Source organism: Coffea arabica, chromosome 8e (genome assembly GCF_036785885.1).
Source record: "Coffea arabica cultivar ET-39 chromosome 8e, Coffea Arabica ET-39 HiFi, whole genome shotgun sequence".
NCBI lineage: Eukaryota > Viridiplantae > Streptophyta > Magnoliopsida > Gentianales > Rubiaceae > Coffea > Coffea arabica.
In genome coordinates, this window is record NC_092324.1 from 46377974 (window position 1) to 46401339 (window position 23366).

The window sequence follows — 23366 nt, forward strand, 5'->3', positions numbered from 1 at the left end:
GATGAGAAGGGTACTCCATCAAAAATTGGACCTGCGAGAATGAATTTCTTCATTTAGCAAAGGGTACTACCGTTTTGCAAGCAAAAATGAATTTCCAAAATGTTTACCTGAAAATTTCCCAAACACAAAAAAAGAGAAGAAAATACAAGAAAAAGCTCCAAGTTTTTTTCCCTCTATCAAAATTTAACAAAGGTGAATGGAAATTAGCTTATTTATTTAAAAACAAAAAATAACAAGCAAATATTGCAAGTTTGAAAGTTAAGTGGATTGATGAAATTTATTATGTTTTGTAGTGAAAAATATATCAAGGTACAAAGTTTTGTACAAAAATATATCCAATTAGGTACATACTATTAAGTGTCTCTTTAGATTTTTCTCCTACTAAACAAATAATTGCCTCTTAGTTATTTATCATTCAAGATATTGATATCTTATCTATGATCGAATATTTAAATGAAAAAAATTAGGTGAAATTGCAATGGTGAATTACTTCACAACAAATAAAAAATATTGTTTTTTTCTAATTATTGATCATTTGGATTGCATTTTTTGCATAAAAATATTTTAATTTTCATGAGAATCTTTCTTCATATATTTTTTTTATCCTACGTACATTCCATCCTAAAAAGAGTGTTTCAACTATTTTTCTCTAAAAATTTCTAAAAATACAATCTAAACGGGCTCATTGTAAGTAGATTTCTAACTAATTAGGAGCATTTAAGTAATCTTAAATTATTTTTGTTTTAAAGAAATTCCTGAATTACAAATATTGAGATAAACAAAAAAAAATAAAAAAAAGCGCGAGGTTTACTTCCTGTTCCATCGGGTATATAGTGAGTGGAAACTAAAACCTCGTGCTTCTTATCCTGCTAAAAAAAAAAAAAGCAAAAACAAAAAGGGAGAAACGCTACTCCGCTGAAGAAGAAGAAGAAGAAGAAGAAAGTAACAATGGGGCGGGCACCCGCACTTCTCTCGCAATTCCTCTCTTTGTCAACGACGGCCGCGCCTCACTTCAGAGCTTCCATGTACTAATCTCACTTTCTTTCCATTTTCCAATTTCATTTTCCCCATTCTTCTATTGTATGTGCTCTTTGTGTGTGTGCTTTTTTTTTTTACTGATTAACATTTCTCTCTAAAAATTCTGAGCAGGACATGTAGATTGAATCCGAGGAAATACTTGAACGGAACCGCAAAAATTCCGCCGATTCGCGAAAATTTGCGATGTCTCTGTAGCGTAGCCGTCTCGGAGCCTGCGACTTCAGAACCGTCTTCCACTCCCGTAAAGTAATTAAAATACGTATTTCTCAAGTCGTTAGTGTATTTTACTCGTTCATTTATCTTTTAAAGCTCAAAGGTTATTAAATTCGTTTGGTATATTGATTAGAGGTGGTGCATAATACTAGCTGCTGCTGTTATGATTATTATCTTTTGTTTGTAAATCATTGAGAATGAGAAATGTGTCTGTGGCAACGATGTAATCAAGGAGCACTCTTTTTTAACTGAGAAATATAGTAGGTTAACTGTGTGATTGATTAGTATTTCGTGCTGAGGAAGAAAAGTGCCTTCCTTCTTTGACTTCAGCTTTGTGGATGAGTTTTTCAACTAGAAATCTCCTTGCATTATCTTTTATTGTTTGAAGTTTACTTTGTATGTGGTTGACGAATCATTGAGGATGGGTAAGAAAATGAAGATTGATTTGGAGAGTTCCAAAGGTTCCTTTTTTTTTTGGCTATGACATCTTCAAAAGGTTCCTACTTTTTAACTGTTGACCAAAATATGTTTCTGAATTTTGGTGGAAAGAGTTTTATTTCATGTGTATTGCATTTGGCATATATAGTAACTTTGAGTGAAAAAAACTACTAACACTGGAAAGTGTAGAAATAAGTAGTTACATTCTAACGCATGTGTCAAACATTTTGGGACTTCCAAGATGAATGATTATGAGATATAGGAAAGGAAGGAGGTACTAAATTTCTACTTCATTTTAGAAAACTTATTATGTGGAACTTAAGTTTTCTTTCCTTCTTCTTATTTAATAGGAAGAGGGTGGTCTCTGGTGTGCAGCCCACAGGATCCATACATCTTGGCAATTATCTTGGGGCTATAAAAAATTGGATTGACTTGCAAGTAAGGTTCAAATACAGGTTTGGGAAACTTGAACAGTTTGTCTTTTTGGTTTTATATGTAAAGAAGCTTTGGTGCATTTTGTTTGCACAGTTGGCTTGCCATTAGTATTGGCCTCGTATTATTGGTAGGACAGTGTGGCCATGTTTCTTGGCAATTGCAGAAAATGTTTCTTCTATGTGCCTGCAAATGTCTTATGCTTTGAGATTTCTAATAATCCACAGTTTTATTTAAAAGAAACTTGCTCAATAACTTTCACTTGATTAAGTTCTGAGCATTCTGGATTGCTGTTCAATTTTTAATGACCAGTTAAGTTGGTTTTGCATTCCAGGTTGGATGTGAAACAGTTGAAATAATGCTAAATGCTGTTTTATTAACTAGTTACAGTGTTCTGTTTACCATTTACTAATTGTATTCTTCAAACCGGTATAGCTTGACATGGTAAATGAATGTGCTACTTAGGGTCCCATCTTTTCTTGTTCATCCTGATAAATTGCTGGTCTGAGGGTTCTTATTATGAGTTTTGTCTAGCATCTTATGCTTCCTGAAGAACTCCTGTTTGAGCCATTATAAGTTCTGGAAACGTTGTTACATTCTGGATTATCATTCACGTGATTCAACGTGATTTTGTGTTCATCTTCTGGTTTCCCTTTTGCAGAATGCATATGACACCCTTTTCTTCATTGTGGACCTGCATGCGGTATGTCCATATCTGTGGACTGTGATTGTTGTTATGTAGCTTTGAACTGCTGATTAATCACACTTTCATTGTTTTTCTTGCTTCTACTGTTGTTTGGCATTTGTTAATCACTTGTTATCTCCCGTAATTTTTCTGAAGACCATAACTCTTTGTGTTTACATGTTTTCTGAACTCATTTATCCTTGAACAACCCATCTGGTACAAGGAAGCACTGTTTCTGAATATCTGGTTGTATTGATAAGCATGAAAAATTAATCATAGAGATAATTTAATGAAATTTAATTGGAATAAATAGCTGTGCATTTTTTTTTGTCCTTAGAGCTAGATCAAAGATAGTTTTTATTGTGAAACTAGGCCTTATATCACAAGGTTTTCAAGTTTTTATCCTGTCACCTTGAACTTGCACAATAGAATCTTGGAACAAATTCAGCCACTGAAAAGTAAGGTAATCATATACTAAGTCTGGAAATTTTCTGTCTTTAATATGTGCTTCATCTTCATTCTTTTGACACGTGATTTGTTGCTGACCAGCTGAACTTTCACCTGGTAGCTATTTTCTTATTTAACTTCTTTCAACTGTGGGGGATATATATGCATGTACATATACATATACATACGAACACACACACACATACATATGTGTGTGTGTGTGTGTGTATAGGACATCAGTTTATGGTTTACTATGGTTGTGATATGGAAACGAATTATCTAATGTCAGTTTGGGCATGTTATTCATAGATCACCTTGCCTTATGATACACAACAGCTATCCAAAGCAACAAAAGAAACAGCAGCAATTTACTTGGCATGTGGAGTGGATCCCTCCAAGGTCTGGCTCTCTTTATGTATTTATTTATTTTTATATTGCCAATTATTCATCTCTGTAGGCTAAACCTAAATGTAGATTCTGTTTTCATGTTCAGGCTTCAGTGTTTGTGCAGTCTCATGTCCGTGCTCATGTCGAATTGATGTGGCTGCTCAGTTCTACAACCCCAATTGGTTGGCTGAATAGAATGATCCAATTCAAGGAGAAATCATTGAAAGCGGTGCGTTTTTGCTGTATGTAGCCTTTTCTATGGGTGTTGCTTTTGCCTTCGAAGCTTCTTGATAGATCTTTTACCTATATTTTATATATGCAGTTAGGTAAATAGGCTATCGTTTAAACTTAGATACAATTATACCCTACCAAAAAATTGAAAGAAAACGATGGATATCTTTATTCTAGAAAGTGATGATCATTGGACAACTCTCTAGTTATAGGTCTGCAGCAGCCTTGCATGTTAATTAGGCATATTTTTGGGGACAGATTTCTTGTATGTTTAAATAGGCAAATTTACTGGGTAGGGTTCAAGATTTCTCATCCCCTAGGGTCATATAGGCTGACTACAATGAATTTTTTGTTCAATCTTTCTCAGGGTTCTGTAGATCTTGGTCAATCTCTCTTCAGCTGAGTGGACCTAGTCCAAATTATTGGGTTTAGTTGTCAAGAATAATGATCAAATTCCTTATAGTTGGAAGCTGTTTGATACTAGGAGTTGCCAGGCACTGGGGTTTCACTTTATTTTCTTTCATGGTGTTGCTATTTTGTTTTGATTTATCTTTTCTGTATGTAGGGAGATGAAAATGTTGGGGTTGCTCTGCTGACATATCCTGTCCTAATGGCATCTGATATTTTGCTATACCAGGTGGGTTGTCCTGTGCTGCATTTTTGTGTTAGGGTGTAGGGAGAATTCATCTTTAAAGATGTGCATATGCATGTTCATTCCAAAGTTGAAGCTGCATTCTTGTGTTAGGGTATAGGGAGAATTCATCTTTAAAGCCGTGTATGTTCATTCCAAAGCTGAAGGTTACATTTTAAAGTTCAGGGAAACGACTCAGGCTTCCAAATTAGTTCTTTTGTTGTTAGATTTTTTTTTTTAATATAGCATCAGTAGAATTTATTTTCTGTGAGGTGAAGGCTATTACTTCAATAATTTTTGCTGCCTATACATCTTGATGGTAATATCCTGAGGATCCATGATTCTCATACATTGCAGCATTCCCCTGCAGTCTGATTATGTCCCGGTTGGGGATGATCAGAAACAACATCTGGAGTTAACTCGAGAACTTGCTCAGCGTGTTAACTATCTTTATGGAGGAAGGAAGTGGAAGAAATTGGGAGGGTAAGGGACAAGTTTTGCTTAGGGTCGAGCACCTGCTGAATATCTCATTGAGAATTTCCTTTGCCTTTCATTTGATGCAGTTACTCATGGTTTCAAATTTTTGTTACAGGCGAGGTGGTGCAATTTTTAAGGTGGCTGTTTTCTTCCTTACCTGTTTGAGGGTTTTACGTATATTCAGTTAATATGCGTTTATTTCTGGGAATGACTCATGTGATTTTGCATAATCATTGTAGGTTCCGGAACCCCTTATTCCACCTACTGGAGCTCGAGTCATGTCCCTAACTGATGGTCTTTCAAAGGTTTGGAGTTTTACAGTTATACTACGTTATGTTATTTTTCTGTCTTAGGTCTCACTCTGTAAATACAACACCATAAAAGACTACTTAAATAAGGCCAAAACTTGGGTAGACCTGGTCTTCAAAGACCCAATGGCCCAGATTGTGCCACATCACTTGGTTAAAAGGGAGTCCGATCCAATGGCCCAGACTATTTAAAAGGGGATATTTCTTATTTGAATGCTTTTCTGCCCTTTGTCACTCTCTGGTTAAAGAAAATGGGTAGGATGGCATGGGCAACTGCACTGTGTGTGTTTGTTGCGCCTCATCATCCCCTGTTGAGGCACCTGGAATCCTTGCTATGTGAACAAGCACTCACCTACCCTGTGTGAGTCGTGGCTAACACCATTGCAACCAGAACTTAGGAGCACTATGAGAGATTGATCTGATTGAACTGAGGACATAACTATGATGGCCTTAGACAAAGTAAATGGATCCTTAAATCTCCCTCTCTCTAACACAACTTTCTCTCTCTCTCTCTCTCTCCCCCCGCAATATTAGTAGCCAAGATGATGTGTTTAACTCTGCACATTGCCCTTTTGTTTTGTTCCTCAACTTGAGAATTTGATACCACATAAATGGCAGCAACATACAATGGTACAATTAAATATTGCAGGACTCTAGTCTTTATTGGTGCTCTATTTTTTTCAAATATTTTTTGTAATTGCTGTTTTTAATACTTTTTATGTGACTGATTTATTTTTGTTTATAGATGTCCAAATCGGCGCCTTCTGATCAGTCTCGAATCAATTTGCTTGACCCTAAAGATGTGAGTTAAATTGGTTTACTGCCTTGATGTGCTGCTAGTATACCAAGTTTTCTGGAAAGTCAATGTCAATGAAGTGCTGAATTTGAATTTTTGAGTTCCATTTGTTTTTATGTGGATGAGATAATCTTATGCCTGATTTTTGTTGTTATACATTACCTTATGGGCTGATTTGAACTCTTTTGCTTTTCGTAGGTTGTCAATAATAAAATTAAGCGTTGCAAGACTGACTCATTTCCTGGGTATGTATTCAGTGCCTTACTGACCTTAGTAGTTGGAACAATTATTTGATTTATGAAAATACTTTTGCATTCATTCTTTGCTTTTTGATTCAACAAGCTTGTTTAGATTGATTTTTCTTTTTCTTGTGCTTGTTTCTCTGCGGTGAATTATGCAGCCTGGAATTTGATAACTCCGAAAGACCTGAATGTAACAATCTTCTCTCAATTTATCAGCTCGTCACGGGGAAGACAAAGCAGGTTCAATACCTTAAAGCATAATGTGTATTTTTGCTGTTGTAGGTCCTATATTAAAGTGGACCCAATGTGAAACTTGTTTATTCATGGAATGATTATGTAGTATCTGTAATTATCAGTTTAATGTCTGATACATGGGCCAATGGCCCACATGATATTAACTCGATTTTTCAAGGGGGAAAGCTCATTATGGTAGCTTGCTACCAAGGACTCTTGAACGTTGCCTAGGCCTTGCACTACGTCCTTTGCGTGGCACAACCCACCTAAAAACGAGATAAAAAATTTAAAAACATAATTATAAAAAAAAGAAATAAAAGTACACAAAAAACACCTATAATGCGAAAGGTTAGTGCATCTTATTTTGACATATTTTTAAACGTTTATGAAAATGAGATGCAGTGATTGTGATTCTAGAAAAACAAGTGACATCTTTTCAGATTTTTTATTGTTTTTTGAAAGATGTGTTCATGTTTCCTTATCATGCATACAACTTTAATACAATCTTTTAAAAACAATTATACGCTTTCATTTATAGGTTCTTCTACACCATTGATCTTTATCTTTCCTCAGGAAGTGGCTGAAGAATGTCGAGATATGAACTGGGGGACGTTCAAACCTGTCCTTACAGATGCTTTGATTGCTCACTTACATCCCATCCAGGTTTCTGTTCTTACATTAGAATTTTCATTACCAAGCCAGACAATCAGATATAGTCAATTAGTCATACTGATTCTCTGCTCGGGATGTGAATACTTTTCCTAGCATAGGGAGTAAAAATTGCAGAGTTAAAATCGAAGAGTAGCCGCAACACTATTTCATGGCTGTGAAATTATGTAGAGAGGCACGCCTGCTTCCCCGATATCATGACAATTATTTTTCCGTGTAACCTGTATATGTGTACTATGTTTCTACCATCCATATGCCCAATTTTTTTCAAGCTAAAATTTGTACTGCTCTTTCTTGTAAGCCGGACAAAAATTCTTTCTTCTATTTGTCCTTTTCCGAGTTCAAATTTTTTTTCCCTTGTGCTTCAATTCACGTTTGTTAAACCCAAGCCATTGACAATCATGTATTCTCAGATGACTGATTATATCCCATGTCATTTCAACCTAATTAATTCTTCATAGTTGGCCTTACATTTTCTTCTGCCTGCACTGACTGGTACTTTATAGTGGATATCACACATAAGGCATGTGCATCACTAATTATAGTTTATAACTTTTCAGGTTTGTTATGGGGAAATCATGTCTGATGCAAGTTACCTAGATTCAGTGTTGGCTGAAGGTGCTAGAAAAGCTGCAGACGTTGCAGATAATACCCTCAAAAATGTGTACCAAGCTATGGGATTCTTGCGGTGATAAATATAACCCATGCTGCTTCTGGAACTTGCTGAAAGGGTCAGCTCGATAGCAACCTAAAAGCTCACTCATCAAAAGTTCAAATTCCATATTCTCCAACATGCATCATCATGAGCTCGTTACTGTTGAGGGGAGAAATAATTTATCCAAAAAGGCAAGCATTAAAGCTTTTACGCTATCCTCACCCCTCCCTTTTAAGGGCGTGAGCAGATGGATTTTGAGCAGTTGAATTAATTCCCTTAATTCCCTATTCTTTGAAATCTATACCGTGATTTCTGATAGGAGTTTGCCTTTATTGGTATATACGAAACGTACACCTCTTGATCATCCTATAAATCAATGTAAATTGTAGCTGCAATTCCAGATGCAGTATGTTATGCCAATTGATGGTCAGTTTAAGGATTTAAAACACTTTTGCTCCGTTCCACTTGAATTATCTGGCATAATCAAGCTTTAGCATCCCTGATGCACTTCTTAAAAGAAAATTAATGGCATTACAATTGGAAGTTCGATTGTTTCTTGCTGAATTTTAGTTCAACGTGCCTTGTAATTGCAAGTTCTGGTATACTTCCATCTGCTGGTTCCTTAAACTTTTTCTTTTTAAAGGGTTTCGGATGTGCCGAAAGCTCCTCCTCCATCACTTTTTTCGTTTTCAGGTTTTGGGTCCATGGTAAATTGTTTTAATCTTTGACCTGAAAAACTAGACTAGAAAGGTAAGAGAAAATCAAATAAAAGTGAAAAAGGCAGGATTGGAGCAAGAGAGAAGAATCCATGTCGTGCTCTTATCGTGTGGCATGGAACTTTTGGATGTGGACGTGAGGAATTTTTGTTCGGAGCTCACTTATAAATGTGAGCCAAGTTGAAATTTGTTTGGAGAATTGCCACATCCTCCCTGGGTTCCTTATCAACATGGGAGACGGTGACTGGGGAGGAAGAATATCCATCTGTCCCAGTAGAAGGAAGAGGAAAAGTTTTAATCATGTTCTGATGCCCGATTAGTAACCCACCCACCTAGAGCTTTTGAATCTTTTAGAAAGGCAAGTAGGAGACCACACAGCTCCATTTAGCGTGAAAGAGAGGTCAATGGTCCTGCTGTGAAAGCTGTAATTTTGCTACCACTCTCTCCTCTAACCTCTTGATGGGTGGCAAGGGAATAAAGGGTGTAAATCTCATTCAGTTACTTTTGCTTTGCATGATATGCTGGGATAGCTAAAATGGATCTTCAACAGTGTCGGACAGGACAAAGGATTACTGTCTGCTAATGTAAAGGATATGCTCTTTTTCAATGATTACTGAGATTCTCTCTTTTATCTCTTTGTCATAGCCTGGTATTAACTCATTCCTTGAAACTTTCCACTTTCCTAAGTTACTCTTTCTTATTGCGCTAAGTTTACCCGAAGTAGATAGATCTTGAGTTCCTAAAGCAGTTCATTTTCGGCGCAGAAAACTGGGTCATATGCAGTGATTATTCCTGCTGGTCATATGATGGTACTGCTTTTACGTTTCCTGAAGAGACATGTTGTCGCTTCCGGTTACAAAGCAGATTCCCTCATGGGTGGTCATGGACCGGGGGTTCTCGATCTATTCATCTGAGTTTTTTTTTTTTTTTTAATAAATTAGTGATTTATAGGTCGGTTTCCATTAGTTTTCAACTTCTAGTATCAACCTTTGGCTGTTTAATGGATTTCTGAGTCTGCTATAAAATTGTCTTGTTTCTCATAAAACCATTCATTAGTACTCTTTATAATCAAAAACGGACAGCAATCACTGGTATTCAGTATACATTCTACATGGTTATATTACTAATCCCACAGTGCAATCTTATATACATGAAAGCATGATGTGCAAATTTGGATGGGTATCTAAGTTTTCTCTATACCGGAATGTGTATGTATCAAGTTTGTGCTCTATCATGTTGCCTGTAAAATATACTATATATATATATATATATATGCTTTTTGTTAGGTTAGTTGTACATGCGTGCATGTATTGTATGTACATCTATTTACATATTTATACACATACATGCATGCATTTCAGTTTAAATTCTCTGTAGCTGTTGAAAATCTGAAGCAACCATAAACTGACCGTATTGTAATCAGACGATTTAGGTACCCTGAAACAATAGTTTATATGGACGTGCGTTGTATAGCACTCGTCTGAGTAGTTGATTGCTCAATTTGATTTGTAAAGTCAGCCGTGGTTTATTCTGCATCTTATTGTCAAATTACTAGTAGTACTTTACATGCTGAATGAATTTCAGGTTTTGCATAGCCAGTGAAGGTTTCCTGTTTTCAGTAGTAGCATTGTAAGTAGGAGATGGCCATTTTTCGTGGTTGATTAAATTGCACTACTATTTCCGGGATGGTCGACCATTTCCCTTTCTGTGCCAAACATGGATCACAAACACTACTACTCTTTTTGAAGTGAGAACCTTACATAAACGTTGGTTCTTTATGTAGGTTGAGTTAGACATGCATATGCAGCTATAACTAGATGCTAATGGGCTTTGATTTATGTACATTACTACTCCTTCAAGTTGCCATAAATTTTGGTCGGGTTAAAATTGATGGAAAATGAACATTGATGCAGGCAGGGCTCGACACACAGCAGCAGATTAATAGATGCAGTCCCCACCTGGTAATAGTTAACTAGTTGGAAAGGCACGAGGATTGTATATGCAAATTAAAGGAAAATTTTGATAAAGTAAAAAAGGGATATATATATCTTTGAATCTTACATGCCTACAGGCAGGTCGAAGTGATTGAGATCAATCTTGCAAAAACAGCTACGCATATTGATGGGGTATGCCTAGGACCTTTAGAAATATGATCTGAAATGCTCCTCAAGCGGCCAAACCCCTTTATTGGGAGAATACGTCTTCTCAAATTAGCTTTTGCAGTTGGTCTGCGAGCTTACTGTTTTTTCTCACATAAAAACCTCTTGCAAGATTTAGCACATTTTTAGTTTCCACAGCCGTTCATTGCGAAGATCTCAAATTTGACAGTTGCTTAGAATCTACTCCCCTTCTTTTAGCGCTTTTTCTGATGGCCATGTAACCTTTTCATGAGTATCTCTTCTTTTTGTGACCTGGAAAGTGGCTTCATCAATTGTCTTTTGCTTCAATGATGCCAATTCAGAGGGACTAACAGGAATCAAGCAACTGGATCAGTTTGTTTGAGATTCAACTCTGTTATTATTCTGTCAAGCCCCAACTTTATTCAAATTTTCTAAAGTTATTATTGTTCTGGAAAATCCAATAATACCAAAAAAAGAAAAATGACTGTTTGTTTGAGATTCAACTTTGTTATTATTCTTGGGTCGGTGCCTGGGGCAAGGAGAGAAGGATTGTGAGTAGGAAGTTTTGGATTTAAATCCTCTCACTTACCCAAAAAAAAAAAAAAAACCTTTGTTATTAGTCTATCAAATCTCAACTTTATTCAAACTTTTTGAAGTTGCTGTTGCAGAAAACCTCAAAGAAAAAAAAAAAAAAGAAGAGAGAGAGAGAGAGAGAGAACAGAGTAGAAGTGGTCTTTTCTTACTCTTTCGGAGAAAATAGAACGCAGACTGAAAATTCACTCATATGAGAAATATGATAAAGATCTCTCATTTATTTAAATACACGAGATGGGTGTGATAGATAGGAGAAAGAGAGAGGGCTAAATTCAAATCTTTAATTACAACTTGTAAAATTAATTTTGAAGCTTGTAGAAGGTGTGAATTTAGCTTCTTCGTATGAGGAATATTATAACAGTCTTTAGTCATCTAAAAACACAAAATGGAATTATACAATGAGGAATATTCTGAAATATGCCATTACTTGATTAACGGGAAACAGGGTGGAGAAGAGTTATTTGCATGAATACCAGTTCTTTACACCTTAATCTACACGAACGCTTATTTGATTATTTAATATGCGTTCTTTGCATATACATATATTGATGTGTTTTTTTTCTATCTCTCGGATCAATATGAGATATAATACTTTATTCATGAATCTAACAAATCTCTTTCTTTACGAGTAACCCCTCATATTAAATCCAAATTTATAATCTCTTTTTCGAATCCACTTTAATATTCAACACAATTTCACCTTATTACCTAAGATCACCTCTTCTCCCAAAAATGAACCCACTCTTCTTTAACATCCAAACTGTATTTTAGACCCCTGCCAACCCTTGACTCCTTGGTCTAACACCAACTAGACCCCTTGCCAAATTCATGCCGCACTTGGTCCAACACTAACCAAATTCCTTAGTACTTTAATCCACCACCAAGAAGAGAATTTTCACCAGTCCAACTCCGAGAAGAATCCACTTGTCCATGAGTGGTCCAGTCTCGCAACCTAAAGTTATGATACCTATTTGATATGGGAGAAATACCTCGAGAGAGCCCACTAAAGAGTCCAATATATAAGTCAGGAATCCAACTTTGACCCAAAAGCTTAAGCCATTAACTGCTCTTTCTCTATCTTTCAAACTAATGTGGGACACGATTCTTTATTCATGAACCTAATATATATATATATATATATATATATATATATATATATATATATATATTGAATTGAAAAATTTCTCATGACGAGCCACGGAGGATGGTGGATAATTGAAGATTTGAGTAGCCTATTATATATAGAAGTGGCATATGTAAAAGACAGATGGAAAAATGTCATTATATAAGCTATTATGGAAGTGGCACATGTAAAAGATAGCTATGAAACATGTTATTGTATTATTTCCTATGAGATAAAACAAAAATCATTTTCGGAAAAGTTACCAATCAAATGGAGCCAAAGTTTTTTTTTTCTTTTTAAATTTTTTAGGATGGGAGGGACGGCGGATTTGAAAAGTGGAAAGGAGAAAAGAGAAACTTTTTTCTTTTCAATTTTTTTTTTTAATAAGAGAATGGAGAGATTTAAAAAGCGAAGGACGGAAGATTTGATCGTAGCCAAAGTTATCAACACACACAGTGAAACAGTGTTGCATCTCAACTTTATCTGGTGGATCACATCCAAGGGGTGAAGCAAAAAGCTACAGTCCGAAATTTGTTCTTTTGGATCCTAATTAGTTTTTCAAAAATTAATTTTTTAAATACTATAAAAATTTTAAAAAATACCTTAAAAGGTAGTCTAAATTTTTTTAATATTTAAAAAATATCTCAAAATATATTTTAAAAACTCTGCTATTCTTAAATATTTCAAAATATATTCTAAAAATATGTCAAAATATACTCTAAAAACTCAACTATAGTAAAATTTTTCAAAAACATCCCAAAAACAGCTAACTTAATATGCAATAGGATGTTTGTAAAAATTAACGTAGGCCTTTTGGGTTTCGAAAGAAAAAAAAAATGAAATAGGGATGTGGACCCCTTATGTCCTCTCAACCTTCCTATATAAACCTGCCAAATCTTTCGCCTCGTACAACAAATTTTCACAGCAACAACATATCATACTTGCCTTCAATTCTCTGAGGGCTTTGCTTTCCCTTTTGCCAGTTCATTTCAAACTTTTCCCTTTCATCAGTACTAATAATGGAGGGAAATCAACTGCAACGGCAAGCTACCCACATGAGGAGAACCCTTTTTGATCAGGTTATTTTTGTGTAAAAAGCTTTTATGCCCTTGATCATAAAAATTCTTGAAATCCAGAGTCTGTACAATTAGGAATACTATTACCTTACAAATGGTTGTAGAAAGAGTAAGTACTGAGTATAGAAGCAAGAACTGGGATGGCGAAGGAAGATGGTATTTTCCACTATCGATCTGTGTTAACATGGCACTAAAAGAAGATGGCCGTTAGGCTGAATCAAGAATTTATATATCATTTTTTTTTAAAAAGAAGTTATATAATTTATCTTTCGTTATAACGTAATCTCCTGAGTGATTTCAGGACTTGAAATGGTAAATATGAATTCCAAATTTTTTATGTGCAAGTCATACAATTAGACCTAATTGGTCTTTTTTTTTTTTTTGGTACGAAGTTAAACTTCATTGGTCATTTGATACTTTGGACACAAATGGTGTCCTAGCCAAAAGCTTATTGGTCTTTTTTTAGGAATCTTGACGAGAGAAGCTTTTTTATCAGATTCCAAGTGAATAAATGTGAAGGATATTGTATCTTATTCTTGTGGATGCCCACATATCTAATATCTGATTCTGAGTTGTGGTTTAATTTGCAGGGCTATCTTGATGAGCAATTTATTCAGCTGGAAGAATTGCAGGATGATGCTAACCCTAACTTTGTGGAGGAAGTTGTCAGGGTTTTCTACAATGATTCAGCAAGATTGATCCGTAACATTGAAATGGCAATGTGAGAAAAATCCCATCCTTAACAATCTAGTTTCTTGGTTTTGCATGCAATTAGTAAATATTAATCCTGTCAATTACATTATTATTGTTATGCAGGGGAAAAAACCCTATGGACTTTGGCAAGTTGGATGATGTCATGCACCAGTTCAAGGGTAGCTGCTCAGGGTAAACTGTAGTTATTTGGAAGTAATAGTAGTGTGCTAAAATGGCGTAATAGTGAGGAGCTAGAACAGTGCCCTTGTTTGGTTTGCAGTCTTTTAAGAGGAAAAGTTTTTACGATTTTCATGAACGCGGCGGCGACTTCTAATTATTTTTTTAATGCATATGCATTAAATCGTTATAATACATTTTTCTATAAAAATTCTAAAATAATAATTTAAAAAAAAAAACAATTCAAATGGGATATGTTCATCCATCCTGGAAAAATCGGACACTAATAGAACTTGATATCTAGAGAGCCTTTCTTCATTATTCCTTTTTTTTTTTTTAATAGTTTCCCATCAACAAATTTAAGAGCTAGAAGTGAAAATAAAGGTGAAAAGCAAAAGGGTTGGGAGAGGCCTTGACCATGTTTAGAAGGTGTCTTGTCTATTGGAAAATGGAAAAGGTTTTCAACACTCGACTAACTACTTTAAGGTCGACTCAAACAATAAGTAGAGAAAAAAAATGTTGTGAAAAGCACACGTACAAATGCTAAGTAAGCGAGAGGGTATCTCTTGGAATAAAGTTGCCAAAAAAAAAAAAATGATAGCTAGCAATAGCATATATACTTCTGATCCCCTATTCTTCAAATGCACGCATCTGAAAACATCCCATCAAATATATTATTGACTGAAAGAAAAATTCAACTGCTCCAAATATTCCTTATGGATTGAAAAGTTAGAAAAATATTAAAGATGCTCACGCTTGCAACTTGCAAGCTGGAGCTCCAAAGATGTAATTTCGTCCACGTTGATAGAAGCCAGAATAACATGCTCGTATCTGCAAATCATTACGATAATTGTGGCTAGTTTTAGATTGGTTTGATATTTGCTTTTACTTAATCTTAGAGGAGGTAATATGTCGACATATATATATATATATATATACACATATGTTACTGATGTATGCAGAAAAAAGTTGGTAATTGGATCTTTACACAGGATTTCTTTTACTTGGGGCGGGGACCGTGGGGCTAGGAGCTGGGAAAAGGATGCTGTCTGTATTGACATTTTTTGGCACGGGATGCATAAAAACAAACTGTTTGGCGTATTGACCTCATAGAAATTGTCGATGCACAAGCAATTTTTGCTTCATAAGTAAAGAGTTTTTAGAAGTCACCATCTTTCAGTCGGGCTCTAGAGATTCCATGCAACATTTGGTGATAGAAATTGTCGATGCACAAGCAATTTTTGCTTCATAAGTAAAGAGTTTTTAGAAGTCACCATCTTTCAGTCGGGCTCTAGAGATTCCATGCAACATTTGGTGATATGGATGAGGTGGGGCTGTAAACGACCCAACGCTGCTGACTTGATACACCATTCTAGTAACGCGTGTCCATTGAAAAACTGCAGACAAAACACAAAATCTTATCCAAGATGCCCTAGCACAAAGTTTAATGTTTCAGTTTCAGATTTATGAGTATCTCTATCCCCAATGCACATATGTATCATGTGGCAAGCTAGATCTACTCTTGCTCTTCGATCAATACTGACATATATAACATCTGCATGCATGCATGCATGCGTGCGTGCATGCATGTAACGAAACAGACAGTACTCGGCCCTGCATCTGAGTCTTAAAACAAGGATTTAGGCAATCAAAGTTTTCCAAGAATTGGATGCAATCGACTTCTTTGTAAACTGGTTTAGCATTTCAGAAGAGAAAACTTTTCTTTGTTTCAATCTCAACAGCTGAGAAGGTTGCGTATCGATTGCTAGATATATAGTAGACATTCTTGGTAGTGATTGATCATTCAAATTAACCATATGCATAGCACCCTGATTGTCCTTCATCTTGATGCAGCATTGGTGCCAAAAAGGTGAAAAGGGAATGCACCCGATTCCAAGACTACTGCAAGGAAGAGGACCCTGAAGGGTACAAGTTGACTTTGCTCAGCTTACATCTTTCCCTCATGCTTTTTAATTTGATTTGATTTTATTTTTTTAGTGACCTATATGAGCCTAGCTAAATGATGATCTATTGCTACATGATTCATTGGTCGTGCAGATGCATGGGGGCCTTCCAAGCAGTGAAGCAAGAACATGCAACCCTAAAGGGGAAACTAGATGCTTACTTTCAGGTGTCTTTTCCGACTTCTCTTTCCCTCCTCTACCTACAGATATGGACAGAACACGCATGCACCATCTCTTTACGGTTTAAGCCAAAATACAATGCATATCTTTCCTTATGAATCTACCATTCAAGCAGTAGCGTTGATGCTAGGACAATTTTGACCCACACTTTCCAACTTTTACGATAACTGCCAAAGTACGATGATCCGGAATCCGCCAAAAGTAGTACGCAAATTATTTGTACTTGATAAACATCTTACTTTGTCTTCTCAGCCCTGTAGCATCTAGAAATTCCTAGATTCCTACTTTTACCAAGAAATAATAGGTGAAAAGGAAAACTACCACTGAGAAACGTAAGTACAAGTACTCACCGCCGTAGCATTAATTCTCTGAATACTTATCCACAACACACCCTGTTGAGTGTTGACATGAAAAAGACCTATAGATAGAAAAACAAATTTTGTTTAAGACAACCATTTTCAGTAACATCATAAAACACCCACAAATCTTCACAAAAACAAACATATGAAATACGGTCCCGGTACCAGAGGTTGCCCGTGGTGGGGGAGAGGGAAGGGTGTGTTTTACCATCTTGCATCCTTTATACTTCATGCACTCAATCCTACGAATCATGGCTCTGTCATTACATACATATTAACATGCACAAGTAGTTCTGGCGTATTATGACTGATAAATTCTGCTTGCTCTGATTTCACTGCAATTTTAGTTGACAAGGCAATGTTGAAGGTGAGCCCAACACCTTCAAGGACGGGTTAGCTAGACAAAGATATGGCGCCCGTAGCAAGCTTTCCAAATATCGCGACTATGACGAGCAAATAATACTACAGCATCGGGAGATATATCATTTCACTTGCTATAGGATCTCCATCCATGACCATGGATGGATATTTACGGAAAGTAAAAGCATTAGCAAATAATACTATAGCATGGCGTTACTTTTCATTCTCGATAGAGTCAGAGATGCAGAGGAGTAGCAATAGCAAAAGAAGAAATAATTGGCAGCTTCAATCATCATGATGAAGTTGTGAGAAGCGTGAAATTGTATCCATATATATATACTGTATATCTCTACCTATCTGAGAATTACGGATATAATATGACAATAGTTATCCAGCCTATACCTAGAATTGCTCAAAGATGATTTGTGGGTTTTTTTCTTTATGTCTTTTTTGCTCCACGGGTTCCGCCATTTCCCCCAAAAGTAGCTAGTTCGAACTGCAACAATTGAACATCCTCTCCGTTCTTTTCCCCTTTCCTTCAATGAATTTGACCAATTCCATTACCCTTTTCTTGTCCATGCACGTATAATATCAGAGTCCCATGTATGATGCTACAGACAGCAAAGAGTCATTGGAATATTCATTAATACATAAAGCATAAAGGTTGAGCTTTGAAGGGAGGTTTTACTTTTGAAACAGGGATTCTACAATGCAACAACTCAAGAATAGTCAAAACTGGCTTTATATTCCGTGCTAAAAATGATTATAACGATTTAATATTAAGATAAAGTATTTATTACTCCCTCCATCCTATTAAAACTGTCGGCTTTTCTTTTTGGTCTGTTTCAAAGTTATGTCATCTTACCAAATTTGGCTAATAATTTTGTAACTCATTCCAACTTTTACCCCTCATGCACTTGCACAAGAAATCTTTAAATAATGTTAGAGGTCCCACTTTCTCTTTGCAACATACATTCAAGAAATATGTTCAAATAGCACGTGGGTGGTACTAACATTTAGATGAGTCAGAAGCATACTAGAGCATGCCTACTTGTAAGGAGATTTAGGCACAAAAGATAATATATTCTTCACTCTTTGACTACTGTTGATAAAAAACACAATTCCTCAAAACTGACAAACTTATTGGGACGGAGGGAGTATTATTTATTTGTTGGATTTGAAAGTAATAAGATTTGGTAGAATTTGTCAGGACTTTTGTAATTAGTAGGGATAATTTTGGAAACCTCCCTTGAGGTTTTCGACAATTTCACTCGGCTCTCTTAATGTTTATATAATTACGGAGACCTCCCTTGTTGTGTTAAAAAAAACAATGCCTTTTATTAATTGTAAACTCATTAAAAAACTCTATCAAATATTAAAACTCTCTCATCTATTAACAACAAATAATTATTCAAATTACAGTATTTTTCATTTAACTATCTATCCTCTTCCTCCTACATCTATCTTCTTTTCAAACTCATTTATTTATTATTATCAACCAAATATGCACTACCGCTACTAATAAAATCACCATACACACCAAACTACAAATACTTACATATCTTGGTATCTATTCCCAATTCTCGATTTTTCACTATTATTAAATAGTTTCCTTGCGGCCATATTTGTTTCCAATTTTTGATAGATATGAACAAATTGAAATTGTCAAATAACAAATTGAGTTGATACGAACCCAACCCCGATTGGCGAACTCGTACTCCAACAAGCAGGATCTAGACAAGCGACTCCAAGATTTGAACGTGCGGAACCCTAAACCCTTTAGAATCCCTTGGATGAGAACTAAGAGTGATTCTTGACCCTCAAGAAGTCATTAAAGGAACTTATAGTGTTTGGTAGAATGGTGCCACAAACAAGTGTGATTCTTGCTTGATAAGCCAAGAAGAACACTTAGAACAAATCTAAGATATTCAAAGGATAAACAAAGCTAAGAAAAAACGCTCTTAATGCTGAAAATTAATATTGATAATTGATGATTGAAGACAATTCGGCCAAGCCTCTATTTATAGGCTTCACTAACCCTAATCCTAACTTGTAATGGAAAGCTTTACTAACTCAAAAATAATCCTAATCCTAACGTATCTTGGAAAAACTCACTAACTCAAATAAACTCGAAATTACTAACTCGTCCCTAATGAACTAAAAGCTGGTCGGTTAAGGCTCAACATGAGCTATTCAACCTTATTGTCATGCCTACAAACTAGCTACTAATTTCGAACAAGAAAGTCAAGAAGCAATCCGTATGCTCCTAGGAGTCCGTGACCTCCTCTTTGGCTTGGAGTAGAATCACCAACGTGTGGTGAGTCTCTTGAATCTTTTCTATACGAGCGTGAACAACTTGTAGAAATGTTTGAAGAGACTCTCGCATTTTCATTGCCCTTGCTCAAGTCAGTGGTCCAAGGTTTATCATTGGAGCATTTAGGACTTCACTCGAGCCTTTTGAATCAGCAACTTGAAGCCTTGGTGCTCTCTCATCATGAGTGCTAATTTCATTATCAAACTAGATGGAGATGATGATAGTGACAATGATAAAAATAAAATAAAAATTAAGGATAGGAAGTGAAATAGGAACTAAATATAGGTTATACTGTTATGGTTGCCATGAAAAAAAAGTATTCTTGATATATATTTATAACTGCATTGTGTTTTTATTTTTGATTTACAACTATTGATGTTATTCCTGTAGAGAGAATTTGATTGATTTTGAACTCTATGCCAACGGAGTATATTGGATATTGATATTAGAAGTAATGATTTAGATTATTTTGTATTAAAAAGGTGGCAAACATGGAATTGAAATTTAGGGATATTGATGAATAGTTTTGTGTATGAAATAAAATAAAATATTGATATGAGATTGTAAATACATTTTTGGATATATGATGTAGCATTTATAATTGATACAATGGTCTGCATCAGAAATTTTTAGAAAAAAGAGAAACATCAGAACAAAGATAATTATTTATTTAATGGTGATTTGGATGTTGATGGGTAGGTAATAGGGATATCAAGTAAAGATAAATGAAATAGAGATCGTGAACCATTTTTTTCCTTTACATTTTTGTTGTGAATTATAATTCAAGGGTATTATAGAAATTTTGAGAAAAAGTATAGCCTTTTGGGCCTAAAATGTTACTTAAATAGTGAAAATAAGGGAGGTAGGTGTAATTTTTAGAATTTGAGGGGAGCTTTTTGCAATTGTTAAAAACCTTAGGGGAGGTATGTGAAATTAACCCTAATTTGTAAACATAAGGATCTGTAACGTGATCAACATAATATATCCATAATAAAATACTTCAGACAGGCTTTACTTAGTATTTTGAATTTTTGTACCCCAAATGGATTGATTCAAATATTAAAATTAAACTAACAAATAAATTATTAGAAAATGACACTTGGCTTGCTCATTGAAAAGCTTCCACATGATGTCAATAGTGAATAGTACTATTATAGTTGACCTTGAGAAAGAGTGAGTTTTTAAGTACATGCGGCTTCAGATACATAGCAGAATGAAAGAAACCAAAAGAATGCCGAAGGGATCAATTATAGAAGGGATCTTGTTGAAGAAAAGCGAGAAACTGAAGAAACCAAGGAACTTTGCCAAACAATAACTCAAACTGAGAAGATGAAGTGTAAGAAAGAAATGGAGATGCTTGTGAAATATGTACTAAAATCAGTATCTATAATTAGAAAGCAGTACAACAATGTGGAAGGATGGGGATAGAATTCAGTGTTCACGAAAATACAGGTGTGTTCTCCATGCTACATTTTTCATGCTTTGAAGTCTCAAACCACTCATATATATTTTTTTTTTCGCAACGATAGATGTCCTATAACTTACTCTAACCTAACCTAAGGGAAGGGGTAAGGGGAATGGTCAACTAAGACCAGCCACATATTGTGGCAAACTTTTGTGGGAGGCGGGAATTGAACCCCTGACCTCCAGCATCACCATTAAAGTGATGACCACTGGATCAAATGGCCAGTGGCCCCAAACCACTCATAGAGTAGCATGTTTCTACTCTTTTGGAAAAAGAGCGCAAAATAGACAAGGAAGTAGACATAACATCACGAGAGAGAGAGAGAGAGAGAGAGAGAGAGAGAAGCACAGTTGGATATGGTAGAAAAGGAGGAAAACATTAGGAGTAGCATCTTAGATTAGGTAAAGTATCCCATCTTTTGAATGTTCTCTTTGTTAACCAATAGAATTGAAAAGGGAATCTATCTGTCAAAGAAATATCCAAAAGTTCAAGGTACAATGTTTCTTTTGATACTTGGTTGTGTCAAGATCTAAATGTATGGTGTCAATAATGAAACATAGAAAGTGTAATGTGTTCTTTACCATGGCGGGAATTGAGGCTTTTATAGAGGAAAAGGACCTTTCATCATAGCTCACAGCTTTTTCTACTGCATTCTTATTACACTCTCTAAAATTATATTATTCATCAGTCCATACTATTTACTATCTATAGTTATATTGTTCACCAGTTTATATCTTCTAGAAGGATTCTGACATTTTGAGAGAACAATCCGTGTGTCACTTTTTTAAGTTTTTGAATTATTTTGTTCTTTAGTAAATTTGACTAATCTTATCTAATTTTATTTTAGTCAATTTAATTCAAATCTCTAAATCCTTACATTTTAGGTAGGAAAAAATTTTTAGGTAAACAATCTTATCAAAATAAGATGTCTAATTTTCTCCTCTTGCTCTCTTGTTTCTCTTTAGAAAAAACTCTCTAACTAAAACTCCTTTCAACTCTCTCATAGGAGAGATATATTTCCCAGCTCTCTCTACAGTTTCTTTTCATTTATGTGAATAAAATCTCTTTTAAAATTTTATAATGAGAGTTTCTTCTCTTCTTAGGGTCATTTAGTGAGAGTTTGTTTCTCTTCTAAATTTTTTAGTGAAAGTTTTATTCTCTTCTAGGTATTCCTAGTGAGATTTTTTGATAATTTTTTTATTTTTTATTAGATCTGAGTATTTTCAAATTTTGATTATCAGATCTGGAATTTCTTGGATCTATTCGGTAGATCTCACCATAATATCTAAATTTGAAACAGTTAATCAGGAGATCTGATGATTGGAAGTATGCACAGATATCTGTGGAGTTACAATTATTTTATCTTATTTTTTAAATTTGGATATTTATAATGTAATTTTTATTATTTTTCAAATCTGGAGTATCCTTTTTTTAGATCTATTCTTTGATATCTGTACATGTTTGATGATGTAATTTTTACTGTTAGTGCAGATTTTAATGAAATTATGATATTTTATAAAGAAAAAAGATGTCTAAGTAAAATTAGTTAACAAACAAACTTATAAAAAAAATTAAAACTATGTTTAGGAGAAATTTTAACTTGATATGTTTTTACAAGTAGAATCTCTTCTCATTCCCAAACAATTTTGTGAGTTTTACTTAAACTTATAAAGATTTTAGACATTGCTAATTGTCTTATTAAAAATACTTTTAGTAAGGATACAATGTTTTCAAATTGCACAAATAATTAGATTCACTATTTAAAATGGTATTATAATTTGTTTTTCCATAGACTACTTATATCACAAAAAGTATAGCACAACATTACTAACCTCATGCAATCGTGCAAAAATTTTTTTTTTTTTTCTACATCAATAGTTTCAATCTACAAAGTTCAATTAATTCTCCATATTTTCATCATTAGTATAGCATGCTAATAATTTCAAATTTCAAAGAGTTCTACTATATCCACACCACTTTAAAATTCAAAAAAGAAAAATAAAACGGATCCAAATTAAGTAGTGCCAGCTGTCCACACTGCAAGGAGCGCTGGATGTACTTGTTGGTTTGTGGCAGCACATGCCTTCACTAGCCAAAAGGAAACGATCGACTATGATGTGCCTAAAATCTATTAAGTACAATTTGTGCTCCCACTGGACGAAACAAAATTACCATAATAGGCTAAAATCTATTAATAATTATAATTTGTGCCCTCACTAAATTATGAAATACAAAATCTCCATCATGAATGTTATAGTAATTTGCCAAAGAACATGTGAATGAAGAGGACCAATGTAGCAACAAACTCAAGTTTCAACGAAAATTTTGAATTTTCATATTGA

The 23366-nt window shown here is 34.8% G+C and overlaps 2 protein-coding genes and 1 pseudogene across 4 annotated transcripts; all 3 read left to right on the top strand.

The window, feature by feature from the left end:
• Positions 1-869: 869 nt before the first annotated feature.
• LOC113702869 (tryptophan--tRNA ligase, chloroplastic/mitochondrial) lies at positions 870-8329 on the top strand. 3 transcript variants are annotated; one of them, XM_027224026.2, is made up of 15 exons: positions 870-1025; positions 1150-1284; positions 2040-2127; positions 2783-2824; positions 3563-3652; positions 3747-3869; positions 4437-4508; positions 4873-4985; positions 5095-5116; positions 5219-5284; positions 6033-6089; positions 6282-6328; positions 6484-6565; positions 7133-7222; positions 7789-8329. In XM_027224026.2, the coding sequence occupies exons 1-15, from the start codon at positions 949-951 to the stop codon at positions 7918-7920; spliced, it is 1236 nt and encodes a 411-aa protein (XP_027079827.1). In that variant the 5' UTR covers positions 870-948; the 3' UTR covers positions 7921-8329. The 3 variants fall into 3 exon arrangements, with proteins under 3 accessions (XP_027079827.1, XP_071917833.1, XP_027079828.1); XM_072061732.1 differs by having other exon boundaries at positions 3590-3652; XM_027224027.2 differs by lacking the exon at positions 2783-2824.
• LOC113705143 (U2 spliceosomal RNA) lies at positions 6641-6825 on the top strand (annotated as a pseudogene).
• Positions 8330-13362: 5033 nt separating the features above from the next.
• Positions 13363-17644, top strand: LOC113702896 (histidine-containing phosphotransfer protein 4). Its single transcript, XM_027224062.2, has 6 exons — positions 13363-13515; positions 14103-14233; positions 14329-14397; positions 16237-16308; positions 16441-16513; positions 17233-17644. The coding sequence occupies exons 1-6, from the start codon at positions 13456-13458 to the stop codon at positions 17248-17250; spliced, it is 423 nt and encodes a 140-aa protein (XP_027079863.1). The 5' UTR covers positions 13363-13455; the 3' UTR covers positions 17251-17644.
• Positions 17645-23366: the final 5722 nt, after the last annotated feature.